The sequence below is a fragment of the Bos taurus genome, chromosome 18 (genome assembly GCF_002263795.3).
Source record: "Bos taurus isolate L1 Dominette 01449 registration number 42190680 breed Hereford chromosome 18, ARS-UCD2.0, whole genome shotgun sequence".
In the NCBI taxonomy this organism is placed as follows: Eukaryota; Metazoa; Chordata; class Mammalia; order Artiodactyla; family Bovidae; genus Bos; species Bos taurus.
Window position 1 is genome coordinate 52791868 of NC_037345.1, and position 14746 is coordinate 52806613.

The window sequence follows — 14746 nt, forward strand, 5'->3', positions numbered from 1 at the left end:
GAGCAAGTGTGTGGGGGCTGGTCCTGAGCTGGCGCCCGGGCCAGCCCCCCAGCCTGTAAAGTGCTTGGGTGGCCCCTGGCACAGCGGAAGTGCTGCGTAAATGCTCTATGTAATTTCTCTGAACCACCTGTACTGCCATTTCCTTACTGTGTTTGTTTTTTTTTTCACTGGTTCATTAAAAAAATTTGAATGTGTTTCTTCTTATTTATTTCCACTGATAATCTATGCAAAATGCTGGTTTTGATTTAATAGTTCCTTTTTCTTATAAATGCATGAAATACGCATACATACTGATGACCTCAGGGTCCTTCCCAATCCACCTGACACTCACACGTGCCCACTGGTGACCAACCAGGCCTGGGGACATGGCTGGCAGTGCTGCTGAGAAAAGCCAGGCGGGGCTGGGGGGCCTTCAGGCCGAACCCCGCTTCTGTTCCTCTCAGTGTTTCAGCCCACTGCTGCCCCCCCCTGGAATGTGTGTCTCAGCATCAGAGGAAAATGACAATATGCAATTACCATTCTTTTTGAAAAGTAATTTTATTGTATTTGCCCGTTTTGGGCTGAGCTGGGTCTTCGCTGCTGCACACAGGCTTTTCTCCGATTGCGGCGAGCGGGGCGTGCTCTGGTTGTGGTGTGTGGGCTTCTCGTTGCCATCCGTGTCTTCCCGTGTGACGGAGCAGGGACTCTAGGTGCATGGGCTTCAGTAGTCGGGGCGCCTGGGCTCTAGGGCACAAGCTCAGTAGTTGTGGCGCACAGACTTAGTTTCTCCACGGCATGTGGAATCTTCCCAGATCAGGGATCGAACCCGCGTCTCCTGCGTTGGCAGGTAGATTGTTCACCACTGAGCCACCAGGGAAGCCCTCAGATGTCATTCTTGTCTGCAGCTGCTCTGGGCCTTGGGCCCCAGGTCTCTGAGCCTGTCTATCTCTCCTGCCCCTGCTCTCGGATTCCCCTGCTGCACACAAGTGGGCAGGTGCTGCCTCCCCCAGCCCTGGCAGTGACCTTGTATGAGGCTGTACCGGCATTGAAACCCTGCGGGTGCCTCACTGGAGGAGTGGCTGGATGGTACCTGTGGCTGGTGTGGAGGTGGCAAGGTCAGAGACCCTGGCCCTCAGACTCACCAGGAGGCCTCTCAGAGCAAAGACCAGCCCAGTGGGTAGGCTTTCAGGGGACATCAGGAGCCAGAAGTCCTAGGCAGTCTGGGAAGGCTTCCTGGAGGAAGTGGTGTTGGAGCTGGACACCTAAAGGACCAAGTGCAATTTGAGAGGTTGCTAAGGGCTTATATTTCCTGTAGACTGTCTAGGGTACTGAGAACTGCTAGTTAACAACCCCATGTGTACCCCGTCCCTACTTCATCCCCATCTGAGGTGACCAAACCAACCCCACCTTGGCCTGGGGGCCATTATTGAAGGGAGTGGATCCCAGGGAGCAGTTTTTGCCTTTTGGCCATCTGGTAAAGCCTGTGTACACTTTCTTGGAGTGACGATTTTTTTTTTTTAATCCTGGAGTGGGTTGCCATGCCCTCCTCCAGGGGATCTTCCTGACCAAAGGATCGAACTCCCGACTCTAGATGTCTCCTGCACTGGTAGGCAGGTTCTTTACCACTAGTGCCACTTGGGAAGCCCCATGGAGCAGCGATTCTTAAAGGCAAAACACGGGACTTATAAAGGGTACCAGTTAAAGTACAGTTTATTAAATACCTTTAAAATCATTACATAGTGTTTATACTTATCCTCATTGACACATGAGATAACAGGACGTAGCAGCAGCTCTGACGACTCCCAAAGCAGTGATGAGCATTCAGGATCTGCAGTAACTGTTATGTGATGTGAAAACATCTGCCGTTTCTATTGATGACAGAGTGTTAGGGTCTGCTAAAGAGTGTTTCTTTTCTCTTTTTTGCCTCTTACATTACTAAGAAGGAAATGCTAAACTACGTCACAATTCAGCTAGTGAAACTAAAGAGGCAATTTTTCTCAAGTTCATGGACCCCCTGGGTGGTCAGTGGCCCCCTGCTTGGCGGATTCCCTGAGGACAGGCCAGTGCCAGTCCCCTCTCCCCCAGAGCTGGGAGACACCAGGCACGTGATGGCATGGCAGCGGGGGCAGCTGACACGGGGGAGGCTTCTGGTCACCTACAGCTAGCTTCTCTCAAGCTCCATGCTGCCCACTTCCACCCAAGAAAGAAGCGAGGGGTCTAGGATGGAGCCTGAGCTCTGGGGAGCCCAGGGCCTCTGTGGGCTTCTTTCCTCCAGCCATCCCTACCTAACAAAACAGAGAGTTCTGGAGTAGGTCTTCCGCTCTGCCTGGACCAGCTGCCTGGTCCTGGGGAGGCAGCTTTCCTTCCCTGGACCTTGGTTTCCTCCCCAAGAAGTCATGGTGCTGTTTGATAGGGTCAGGATGTTGGGCTCCTGGCCAGAGTGATGGCCGGAGGGAGCGTCCCCTGGAAATGCCTGCCCAGAAGCTCCACAGGGGCTCCCGCAGGCCCATCCCCTACCCACCCTGCAGCCCCCGTGTCCGCTCCATGCTGCTGGCTCCCTGCACCCGGGCCTGACCCTGTGCCTCCCTGGCTCAGAGCCCTTCCTTCCTGCACTCCTTGCTTCCCCTGGGCAAAATCCAGGCTCTGACAGCCAAAAACTGGTCTTTTCACCTGGCGAATGGCTAAACAAAATGCATACTTGGACAGTTACTACGCCGTACTACAAAGGGGCCGAAACTCAAAACTGTTCCGTTTCAGAAAGAAGCGGGCTGCCAGAGGCCACATACTGTTTACCACCATTTGTATGAAGTGTTCAGAAAAGGCAAATCTCTGCAGATGGAAAGGCTAGCCCTACCTTCCGCGTGGTGGCAGGCCCCGAGATTCCCAAGGACAAGCCTGTGCAGGTTGGGTTTGGGCTGCACCCCTCGTTCATTTGGGGAGCCACTGTCCGCCTCTTTGGGGCGCCAGGGCCGTATCAGGGACTCCGACTGCTGCCGTGTCCCTGGGGCACAGGAAGCCCCGTTCGGTGCTGAGGGAGTTTCAGGAGTGAGGAATCTGAGAGGCCGTGTGGCATCGCCGTTAAGGGCTGAGTTCCGGCTCCACCACTCACCAGCTGTGTGACCCTGGGCAAAGTGCTTCACCTCTCTGAGCTCAACATCCTCATAAGGTCCGAGTGTGGCCTCATTCTCTCATTCAAAGGAAACCACAAATCAGACATCTGCTCTGGGTCTGGCCCTGTGCTGGGTGGTGTTGGGGACCCTGGGGGTGACCAAGAGAGCCCCAGTCCTGTCCTGCAGGGGCTCCCAGTCTAGTGGAGGAAGTAGCTGACGGGTAGAAAAATGGCGTGGTATTAGTTGTATGTTTATGTGAAGGTGTTTGGGGAGCTCTGGGGAGGTGTGGGAGGATGGGGTAACTTGGTTTGGGGGCGCCGGGAGACATGTCCCCAGAGTAGCAGTCACAGCAAGGGGCTTCAACAGCAGGACTGAACTCAGTGGGTTGTTGGAAGGAGGTTGAGAGGGGAGGGGGTGGCAGAGGCCAGTGGTAGGAATGGGTGAGTGAGGCCCAGGGTGTGGAGAGTCACCTGCCTGGGTCTTTGCCTGCAGCCCAGAATGTGACCGTGGACGAGATTATTGGTGCCTACAAGCAGGCTTGCCAGAAGCTGAACTGCAGACAGATCCCCAAACTCCTCAGGCAGCTCCAGGTATGCCAGGTGACTGGGGGTGGGGGTGGTCCCTGGGGTGAAGCTGCCCTCCAGCACCCTCTGGGCCCGTGGTGTCTGCCCCAAGCAAGAGAGGGCACACAAAACACTCCCCCTCCCCAGCCTAGCCGGCCAGCCAAGGGCTAGTGTAAATATATCTTTGAAAATCCTCTTTTAAAAAAGTGGTAAAACCAGTCAGGCTTTTCATGAATATTTAAACAGTACAGAATATATAAAGTAGGAACTTACTCGTCAAGAATCATCTGCTCCGCAAATAAGTTCTCTTCCTCAGGGGAAAAGCCATGTATATGAAAGTTAGAAGTCTGAATGACAAAAATAATGTATATTTTTTCTTTTAAAAAGTTCAAATACTGCAGATACGAAAAGCAAGCCGTTTCTCAATTCTTGCCCAAGTCCCATTCCCAGGAGTGCCCCCTGGTGGCAGCTTGGGGTTTTTGCCCTCTAGGCTTTCTGCTTTTTATAAATGGAGGAGTCACTGTCCAGAGGTGTGTAGACAGGTGGGCAGGTTCTGTTTTTTGTATGACTAAGGCCAGTCCATGGGGTCGCTAGGAGTCGGACACGACTGGGCGACTTCACTTCCACTTTTCACTTTCATGCATTGGAGAAGGAAATGGCAGCTCACTCCAGTGTTCTTGCCTGGAGAATCCCAGGGACCGGGGAGCCTGGTGGGCTGCCGTCTCTGGGGTTGCACAGAGTCGGACACGACTGAAGCAACTTAGCAGTAGCAAGGCCTTGCTGTGGGGCTTCTCTGGTGGTTCAGCCCATAAGGAATCTACCTGCAGTGTGGGAGACTCAGGTTCGATCCCTGGGTCTGGAAGATCCCCTGGAGAAGGGAATGGCAACCCACTGCAGTATTCCTTCCTGGAGAATCCCCATGGACAGAGGAGCCTGGCAGGCTGCAGTCTATGGGGTCACAAAGAGTTGGACACGACTGAGTGACTGACAAACACACACACACACATGGCCTTGCTGTGCCTCTGGCCTGCGTGCCCCTAGTCGTCACTCGCAGCTGCCTTCCCTGTCGCCCGTCCACCCTGGTCGTGTTGGTAAAGCACTGCCTCAGTGCCTTCCCTCTGGACGGGTCATTCCAGAATGTTTCAGGACTGCTTGTTTCAGAGCCCTGGCTGCCCCACTGTTAGGGACAGACAGCCTCACAGCTTGGTCAAGGGCTTCCTGCCTTGACCACCAGTCGCTCTGCTTTCCCAGGAGTTCACGGACCTCGGGCACCGCATCGACTGTCTGGATCTGAAAGGTGTGTGTCTGGAAGGGGCCGGGGACCCTTGGGTGGTGGCCAAAGCTGGGGCCTCCCTGGAGGTGCCTGAGGGCAGGCAGAGCTGGGCCAGAGAGAGGTGTGGGCGTCCCCGGAGGTGAGACAGGTGCCTCGCGCCGTGCAGAGGCGCGGGGGTCTTTCGTCCCTGGGTTGGCCAGGAGCCCGTGTTTCCACCCAGCGCCCCGCCCCACACCTGAGTGCACATGCGTATAGATGCGCATGCGCACACGGCGCTCCGTCTCGTCCCAGGTGAGAAGCTTGACTACAAGACCTGTGAGGCCCTGGAAGAGGTCTTCAAGAGGCTGCAGTTCAAGGTCGTGGATCTGGAACAGACGAACCTGGACGAAGATGTGAGCAGCCCGTCACCGCCCATTTCCACGCTCTGAGCTCCCTTCCCCTTAGATGTCTGGGGGGAGAGCATAGCAGGAAAGAGGAACCCCCTTGGACAGAGGCTGGGCGGGGCTTCTTGAGGAGCAAGATCAGGGAGACGGCCAGAGCGCCTGGGGGGGGTGGGGGGGGTGGGGTTGGACTCTGGATGGGGCCCAGAGAAACGGTCTCACAGACTCACCCCAAGGATGGGGGCTTCCTACGCAAGGGGGAGACATGGGGAAGCAGGCCTGAGCAGAGGCGTATGGCCTTCGGGAGTCTAGTGCCTCAGCCCCTGCCTCCTGGCTTCCCCGGGCGGCCGCGACCTGAGGCCGAGCCCCGCTGTCTCTGCCCAGGGTGCCTCAGCCCTTTTCGACATGATCGAGTACTACGAGTCGGCTACACACCTCAACATCTCCTTCAACAAGCACATTGGCACCCGGGGCTGGCAGGCCGCCGCCCACATGATGCGCAAGGTGGGCACCTCCGGCCCGCAGCCTCTCTTCATAGGGCCTGGTTCCACAGCCCTCCTTTCACCAGCCAGTGTCCCCCGCTATACAACCATGTGGCTCTGCTGCCCATGAGGCTGCTGGGATGTGTGGGGTGGGGGTGGGGGGCGTCCCCAGAGCAGGGAGGGCGGGGCCAGCCTGACCCCGCCCCTCACGCACCTGCCTCGCAGACAAGCTGCCTGCAGTACCTGGACGCCCGCAACACACCCCTGCTGGACCATTCGGCGCCCTTCGTGGCGCGCGCCCTGCGCATCCGCAGCAGCCTAGCAGTGCTGCATCTGGAGAGCTCCAGCCTGTCGGGGCGGCCCCTCATGCTGCTTGGTGAGGCCCCAGGGTGGCGTGCTGCTGGGCTCGGGCTGTTGGCCGGGTCCCCCAGGCCTGGCCGGTCACAACCCCCTCCCCCTCTCCCCCAGCTACGGCCCTGAAGATGAACATGACTCTGCGGGAGCTGTACCTCGCCGACAACAAGCTCAACGGCCTGCAGGACTCGGCCCAGCTCGGCAACCTGCTCAAGTTCAACTGCTCCCTGCAGATCCTGGACCTCCGCAACAACCACGTGCTGGACTCAGGTGGGTATGTGGTCCCTACCCGACCCCTGCTCCAATCCCCCAGAACCCACCGTGTGGCCAGCCAGTTGCTCGTCGTGCTGCTGACACAGGGGTGGCCAGGACAGCCCCAGCCCTCCCTTCATGGTGATGGTGCAGATGGGGCCAGGCTGTGGGAGCCCCGGGGTCTGGCCCCAACTCAGGATGAAGGAGGAGGGAACAGTTCAACTGTTCCTTCAGGGTGAGGTGCAGTATTGACCAGATAGATGATAATGGGATAAAGGATCAACCAGAAGCTGTTCAAGGTGTGCAGGCAGGGACCTCTGGGTAGTGATGAGGAGGCTGGGCTGGAGCCAGCCATTTAAGCAGCGTAGGGAAGAAGCCAGGCAGAGAATACCAAATGCAGAGACCCTGAGGTGGGAAGGAGCTTATGTGTGCATGCTCAGTCACTTCAGTCTTGTCATACTCTATGACCCCATAGACTATAGCTAGCCAGGCTCCTCTGTCCATGGGATTCTCCAGGCAAGAATACTAGAATGGGTTGCCATGCCCTTCTCCAGAGGATCTTCCTGACCCAGGGATCAAACCCCCATCTCCTGCATTGCAGGCAGATTGTTTTACTGCTTAAACCACCAAGAAAGCCTGGGAAAGAGCTTAGACATTAGATATCTGGGGGGAAGAGCCCCAGTGAGCCCGAAGCTGAGTGAGCAGTGAAGAGGGACTAGTCCCAGGGCCTTGTCAGCGGGAGGAATTTGATTTCCTCCTGGCTCACTGTCGAGCAGAGTCCCTTGGCCTCGGTGAGGACAGGGTTCCAGGGGAGGGAGGTGCAGTATCGGGCAGCAAGTCCAGCGCCTTCCTCCAGGGCATCTGGCCCTGGACGCCATGGTCAGTGAGCACCTACCACGTTCAGGGCCTGTTGGCTCCTGGTTCACACCTGTGAGTGAGGCAGAGGTCTCTGTCTCAGGAGAGACACAGCCAAGATACATTAATAATGTCTGTTAGATGGTGAGACATGCCGTGAAGAGAAACAAAGCCATGATGGTGGACAGAGCTGTCTGCTGCGGGTAGGCTGGCCAGGACTGTCCTGTGAGCGGGCGAGATTTGAGTGAAGATCTGAGGCAGGTGGGGGAGGCCTTCATCTACTCACCCAGAGGACGAATGATCCCTGGGATTGGAAAGCTGTGTGTGCCAGGTCCCAGGTAGTGGGGCCAGAGCCTGTGGGGTTGGGCAGGCCGGGGCGGGGCTTTCTGAGCACTCGAAGGTGGCTCCTGGGCCAGCGTCCCCAGGGGAGACTCCCCAACCATGGACAAGACTTGCCCACGGGCCTCCCCAGGTCTGGCCTACATCTGCGAGGGCCTTAAGGAGCAGAGGAAGGGGCTGGCGACCCTGGTGCTGTGGAACAACCAGCTCACGCACACGGGCATGGCTTTCCTGGGCATGACGCTGGTGAGTTGGCTGGAGAGGGAGGGGGCAGCGTGGCTCCTCCAGCACCTCCCCCGTCCCCCTTCTTCCTCCTCTTCCGCGGTCCTGGCTCATCCTGCCAGTTGGGGAACCTGGCCTCTCCCGCCAGCCCTGCTTGGTCTCTGCTCCGGCTCCTGCTCCCTCTTTCTCTGAGGAGGGCAGCCCTTCCTTCATTGCCTCTCCACACCCAGCACCACAGCCTAGTACAAGAGAGTGCCTTGTGCCAGGGGAAAGCGTTTTGCATAGAAAGTTAGCATTCCTGGAAGTCTTCAGTAAGTCTTGAATCTCTTCATCACGTAGTATTCAAAGCAAGCCCACAGGGTACAAGGACTCAGACCCAGGTTAAGAATTACCCACAGCCAGGCCTGTGCCCAGAGCCCTCAGGAAGCTGGCAAGGTCAGAGGGTGGGCCTGGGGCTGTGGGGTGGCTGGATGCTTGGAGGGCTGGGGGGTGGACGGGGCAGCTGGCACTTGGGAGATTGCGTACCTGAGGGATTCGGCCCAAAGCAGGAAGGCGCTGGTGCTCAGATTGGGGGCACTGCCAAGGAGAGCCTGCCTCTTTCCTGACTGGCCTCCTGGGCCTTTCCTGGCTCTTGTGCGCCAACCCCTCCAGCCGCACACACACAGCCTGGAGACACTGAACTTGGGCCACAACCCCATCGGGAACGAGGGCGTGCGGAACCTCAAGAACGGCCTCATCAGCAACCGCAGTGTGCTACGCCTTGGCCTGGCCTCCACCAAGCTCACATGCGAGGGTAGGGCACGGGGGATGGTGGGCCCGGGGTGGGGGGCGGCCAGCCGAGTGTGGGCCCGTGGCCAGCCCCTGCGGTCCCCCTCCCAGGCGCGGTGGCAGTGGCGGAGTTCATCGCCGAGAGCCCCCGCCTCCTGAGACTGGACCTTCGGGAGAACGAGATCAAGACAGGCGGGCTCATGGCGCTGTCGTTGGCCCTCAAGGTGAACCACTCCCTGCTGCGCCTGGACCTCGACCGTGAGCCCAAGAAGGAGGCGGTGAGCGGGCTCTTCCCTGCCGGCAGGTGGGGGGCAGGCCGGGGACCCGCTGCGGGCAGGCCACCCAGAGCCCGAGCCCGGCCCGCTCCTCTGCCCGCAGGTGAAGAGCTTCATCGAGACGCAGAAGGCGCTGCTCGCCGAGATCCAGAACGGCTGCAAGCGCAACTTCGTGCTGGTGCGGGAGCGGGAGGAGAAGGAGCAGCGGCTGCAGCTGTCGGCCTCCATGCCCGAGATCACTGTCACCGAGCCCCAGCCTGACGACGAGCCCCGGGAGGAGCCCGCCGCCGAGGCACAGGAAAACGGGGCGCCGGGCCCCAGCCCCGGGCCGGACTCAGACTCAGACTCAGACTCTGAGGGGGAGGACAGGGACGAGGCGGATGGGGAGAGGGCTGAGGCCCCCTGCCCCACCCTGGTGCCCCCCACGGACTCCCTGGGCCCTGGGGACAGGAGCCCCCCAGGCTGCCCCTCCTCCCCCGCCGAGCAGCGCATCTCCGTGTCCAGCCCGGGCTGGGGCCACAAAGTGTTTGTGGTGACCCGGGTGGAGAGTCCACCCGAGAGGGCAGAGCCTCCTGTGCCCCCCGCCCCTCCTGGTCCCGTGTCCCCACCCGCCTCAGCCTCCCCCCCCACCTCACCTTTCCCGACGCCCACTGAGGCCGCCAGCACTCCGGACCCTGGGCCGCCTGAGCCCCAGCCACCGCTGGAGCCGCCCCAGGTGGGGCCACCATTGCCCAACGGCCTGAAGCCTGAGTTTGCCCTGGCACTGTCCCCAGAGCCGCCCCCGGGGCCTGAGGCCAAGGTGGGAAGCTGTGGCCTGGAACACGGTGAGAGGCGCCCTGGGGCTGGGTGGCGGGGCCCCTGGGTGCTGCATGTGACCCTCGCCGAGCATCCACCCGTGGGGTGCCTCAGTTTCCCCTTGAAGAAAGTGGACCTTGACAGGGACGAGTGGGACTGGGTTCTCAGTCCCTGCCTTACTCCCTCGAGTCCCTGGGAGCCCCTTGGGGGTGGGGCATGTCAGGTCTGCTGACTGGAGTCTGAGGGTCTCAGTGGCCCCCGGACCTGTGCTCCCTTATGAGTCTGGCTCAGGCAGGGCTCCTGCCCCCAGCCCTCCCAGCTCACTGGAGGCCGCCCACCTTTCTCCCCCGACCCCCCACAGAGCTGAGCTGCTCCAAGAACGAGAAGGAGCTCGAAGAGCTGCTCCTGGAAGCCAGTCAGGAATCTGGGCAGGAGACACTGTGACGCTTTAGGTGCGGTGCGGGCCGGGGCCGGGGCCGGGGCCGGGGTCTGAGCCCCAGCTCTGACAGGCTCTCCCCTTTCTCTCCTCCCGAAGCTCCCTGTTACCCGTCGGTCTTCGAAGAGCTGAGGCCAGAGCCATGAGAATCTGCTCACCCTCACCCCCAGCCTTCCGAGGCCCGGGACACCAGAGGGTGGGGGCCTTCCTGGGACCCCCGCCCACCTGCCCACACAGCAACACTACACGGGGTGCAGGAGCTACAGGGGTGGCCCTCCTCGCCCTGACTGAAGCACTTCTATTTATGTGTCGACACTCGAAGACTCTGGGCTGGGGGTGGAAGGGAGGAGGGAGTGGATGCGGTCTCCAAAGTCATCCGGCTCACGAGGCCCCAGCGCCTCTTCCCAGGGGCCCATTTGGCCAGGCTTGCCCCATCGAGGGCAGGAGTCCTAGGTGGTGGCGGGATGGCCCCCCAAGGCCCCGGGTGCGGGGCCAGGCTGGAGGCGCGGCTTGGGAGGGGCGGTGAGCGGTGGTGGTGGTGGTGGTGGTAGTTGGACTTGGTGGAGCAGCCCCAGGCAGGGTGAGGGCCTGGGCTGGGGTGGGTGGGGGGAGATGGGAGCCGAGGATCAGAGCTTTCTTTATCTTAAGTGCAATAAATCTTTCAGGGAGCTGGGGTGGGGAGCAGCCGGGGCTTGGAGACCCTGCTGTCCGGGCCACGTGAGGCTGCGCCCTGAGAGGCACTACAACCCGGGGTGGGGGGGCGCGGGGGTGGAGGGGGGTGGGCAGAGGGCGGGGGAGGGGCTGCTCCTGTCGGTGCAACTCTGTTCACACCTTTTCTAATAAACCAGAGCTGGGTTCCCCGTTTGCCTGCTCTCTGCTTGCGCTGATCCTGGGTCTCCGCTGTGGGGGCTCTGGGCAGAGCGAGGGGAGGGCAGGGGCACCACAGGTCCCGGCTGCGGAGCATCTGTGGGGATGTGTGGAGGCCGTCCCGGAGGAGAGCCCTAAGGTGGGCGGAGCTGGGTCTTCCCACCACAGCTGCCGCCCCTTCCTCAGGAGCCCAGGCTCCTCTGTGTCTGACACAGCCAGTTCGTCCCTGCTTCCACTCCCCTCTCTTCCGAGGAAATACCTTCCGAATACCTCCCAGCTTCAGGTCCAGCTCGGGTTCAGAGGTTATTGCTGCCCATTCAGACTCTGTGACCCCCACGGACTGTAGCCCCCACAGGTTCCTCTGTCCATGGGACTTCCCAGGCAAGAATACCCGAATGGGTTGCCATTCCCTTCTCCAGGGATTCTCCCCGACCCAGGGATTGAATCTGGGTCTCTGGCATTGCAGGCAGGTTCTTTACTGCCTGAGCCGCCAAGGAAGTGGGCCAAGGAGAGTGGACAGCCCAGCCCTGTCAGCCCCAGACATCCCGGGAGGAGGACGCCCACCCCCGGAGCCTGGCGGTTGCCTGGTCACTGCCCACAGGCACCGAGGTGTGGCTGGAGGGCTGTCGGGCACTTATTTCTGGGAAATCTGAGTCTCACCTTTCAGAAAAGGTGAGAACCACTTCAGGGGAAGGCCTTCGCCACCTGCTCCTTTGCTGCGTGGGAGGCTGGCTCGGGTCAGGAAGAGGTGCGGTGAGAAGACGAGAGTCACAGCATTGATGACTAGGAGCCCCTTCCGTTCGTATGCAAACTGGGGGGTCTTCTGCCCCAGTTGCCTGAGTGACTGGGATGAACACCTTGAGTCACCAACCACTACGGTGTCCTAACTGTCCTTAGGGCAGCCACAGCTGGGACTCTCTCTCATTTGGGCAAAGGGCTGGGGGAAGCCATGTACACTGGTCGCCAGCCCGTGGCACCTGCCCCACTGGCAGCCAGGGAGACACCGACACAGTGTCCAGGTGCCGGGCTGTGGGCAGCGTCATCCTCTGGTACAGCTGTGACCAGGTCAGGGACGAGCCCCTCCAGGCTGCCCTGCCTCCAGCCCCCACTTCCTGGGGAGACCCAGGGGTGCAAAGTTTCAAAGTGCTGAGAAACCACAGTCCTTTGCCAAGTTGGGGTATTGTCAGTACAGCCCCCTAAAAATCTCAGTAGGTTTTTGGTGAAATTTAGCCATTGCCCAGGAGTCAACCCCGGTGGGGGCTTTTGGTCCTTATATCAGTGCTGGGTGCTTATCCATCCCCTTTGCTGTCTGCCTCCACCTCCAGGCCAGGTGGTTAACAGACTGGGCCGAGGAGGGCACGTGGGGAAGGAGCCTCTGCCTCGTGGGGTGCCTGGGAAGGCTGGGGTGCCCAGCCTTGTCCCTGCCCTTCCCTTCAGCTTGTGGTAAGGAATTAAGCTTTTCCAAGTTCATTCAGGGTTGAATTGTGACCCTCCCCCAGACCTTGGATGGGACTTTGGAAACAGGGTCTTTATCAAGGTATTCAAGTTAAAATGAGGTGTAGGATGGGCCCTGATCCAGTATGAAAAGGGGGAATTTGGAGACAGGGATAGACGTGCTCTCAGGGAAGATGTAAGGACACCGAAAGCCTTGTGAGGATGGAGGGCTTGTGACGCAACCACAAGCCAAGGACGCCAGAAGCTCGAAGAGGTGAGGAAGGGCTCCCTTTCCAGGTTTCTGAGGGGGCATGGCCTGACAACTCCTTGATTTTGGACTTCTGATTCTGGAACTGTAAGGAAATAAATCTCTGCTGTTCTGAGCTACTCAGTTTGTAGGATGTAGTTACAGCAGCCCCAGGAGACCAGTTCTGCAGTTCTCCTGATTTTCTGACTTTAAGAGTCTTGGATCTTGGAGGTAGAGATCCCTTTGGCCAAGGGTTTTTTTTTTTTTTTTTTTTTTAAGGCGTGCGTCTCAGCTTAAGGGATCTTAGTTCCTTGACCAGAGATCAAACCTTGGCCCTCAGCAGTGAGCCTCAGAGCCCTAACCACTGGACCACCAGGGAAGTCCCTGGCCAAGTCTTTCCTTTGTCTTCAGCCATCCAAGCATCACCCAAGCTTGTGAACACACGAGTCCTTCACAACAGCTTGACATTGTACCAAATCTTAAAAGATCTCAATTCCCTAACGTGGGAGATGTTTATTTTCATGCATGTGGGCATTCCGGGTGGCAGACAGCTGTTCTCCATGAAGTGACTCTCGGAAGCCAGGACCCTGCCCTCTGGTGGCTCTGCCATCCCTGGGTCCTCAGGAGACCCTGCATCCAGCAGGCAGGCCGGGGAGGAGAGTGGAGAAAAGGCAAGCCTGCCTCTTAAGTCGTTGCCACGATGGGAAAAAGATGCACACTTCCACTCCCTTGTAGGCGCCAGTTCCCAGCAAAAGCCCCACACTACAGAGAATGCTGGGGGATGGAGCCATCTTAGCCACACCCAGCCCCTCTGACAGCCTCTCTTGGTTTGTTTTTTTGATGCTTTTTTAGTCTCCGAAAGCTCTAGTTTTGCCAGGTACATGGCTAGAATCTAAGATAAAATTGGGCAACAATTTGACCACTGCTGCATACCCTGTTAGGGGGAGCAGCTTCCTCCAGGGGTCTGGGGGCAGGGGAGGCAGTCCTCAGTCCCACCCCTGACTTCGGTCTACAGGTTGGTTCTGCCTCCCCAGCACCCCGCTCCTGGGGCCAGTTTGTTTGCAGCCTAGACTCTGCCCAAGTCAAGTGGGCTGAGGAAGCAGAAAGGAAGGGAAGCATGCTGCCGACAGCGGCACATCTTTGGAGACACCCATCTGAAGTGTCAGGAGGACCATGTCTCTCTCCGCGGTGGCTTCTCTTGAGCAGGCTCTCGCCCTGCTGTTGGAAAACAGCTCAGCACGCCTGGGGTTTATGCCACCAGTTCAGCCTTGCCAGGACTGCCAGTGCTTCAGTCCTGGCAGCTCTTTTTAAGTCACAGGCTGGTTCTCTCTGCCCCATGTCCACTTTGAAGCAGTTATTGGCCAGGGATTTTGGGGTGCTGCGCCCAACCTTGGAGCTACGGCATGAGGGCAGTACCCGCACTAGGCTGCCTGGCCTGGGGGTGGGTGTCTTCACAGAGCTCCTGGCTTCCTCTGGGACTGCCCTCTTGGCTCTCAGGGCCCCGGCTCAGAAGTCACATCCACCCCCGCCCCCCCAGCCACTGAACTGGGCCAGGCACACCATAGGCCTCAGCTTGTGGCTCTTTGACCAATGAGAACTGGGAAGCTGTCCAGAGGAGTGGTGCCCCCAGCCTAGGTCTCTGTCCCTGAGATGGAAAGGAAGCTGGTGAGCCATGATGGCAGAGGCTGGCCCTAGGAGGCCCCCCACTTTGGCTCCATGTGCCCCATCTCTGCGCCTCAACTTCCCTGTCCTCAAGAGGCTCATCTGGTGGGCCTGGAGTGACCCGTAAGGCAGGCACCCCCCCTGGACAGTTAGTTATCCGGGAGAGGCAGAGCCACCAGCTCCTCCAGACTGCGGTGCCAGCAAAGCCTAATTAACCCATTATGCCAGGGGAGGAGCCACCCCGAGAGTGGAGCAGCCTGCTGAGGTCACTGGGGACACCGCCCTCGGAAATACCAACTCCTGCCCTGCCCACGGAGGGGCAAGCTCAGGTGTGGGGACAGGGACCTGGATCCCCTGAGGCTTGGGTGCACTCCACTGAGTCAAGGAGCACATCCGTCTGGCCTTCATAGCCCCTGCCTACGCAGCCGCACCTGTCGCCCCCGCAGCCCCTCC

The 14746-nt window shown here is 59.3% G+C and overlaps 1 protein-coding gene across 1 annotated transcript in view; it reads left to right on the top strand.

The window, feature by feature from the left end:
- The window catches only part of PPP1R37 (protein phosphatase 1 regulatory subunit 37), a 37851-nt gene extending 26903 nt beyond the window's left edge, over window positions 1–10948 (top strand). The window contains 12 exon segments of the mRNA NM_001105379.1: window positions 3582–3679; window positions 4904–4949; window positions 5217–5317; window positions 5690–5809; window positions 6013–6163; window positions 6256–6411; window positions 7721–7833; window positions 8461–8602; window positions 8689–8855; window positions 8956–9676; window positions 10009–10099; window positions 10183–10948. Of these exon segments, the coding sequence (NP_001098849.1) occupies window positions 3582–3679; window positions 4904–4949; window positions 5217–5317; window positions 5690–5809; window positions 6013–6163; window positions 6256–6411; window positions 7721–7833; window positions 8461–8602; window positions 8689–8855; window positions 8956–9676; window positions 10009–10091 (1898 nt within the window). The 3' untranslated portion in view covers window positions 10092–10099; window positions 10183–10948.
- The last annotated feature ends 3798 nt before the right edge of the window (window positions 10949–14746 follow it).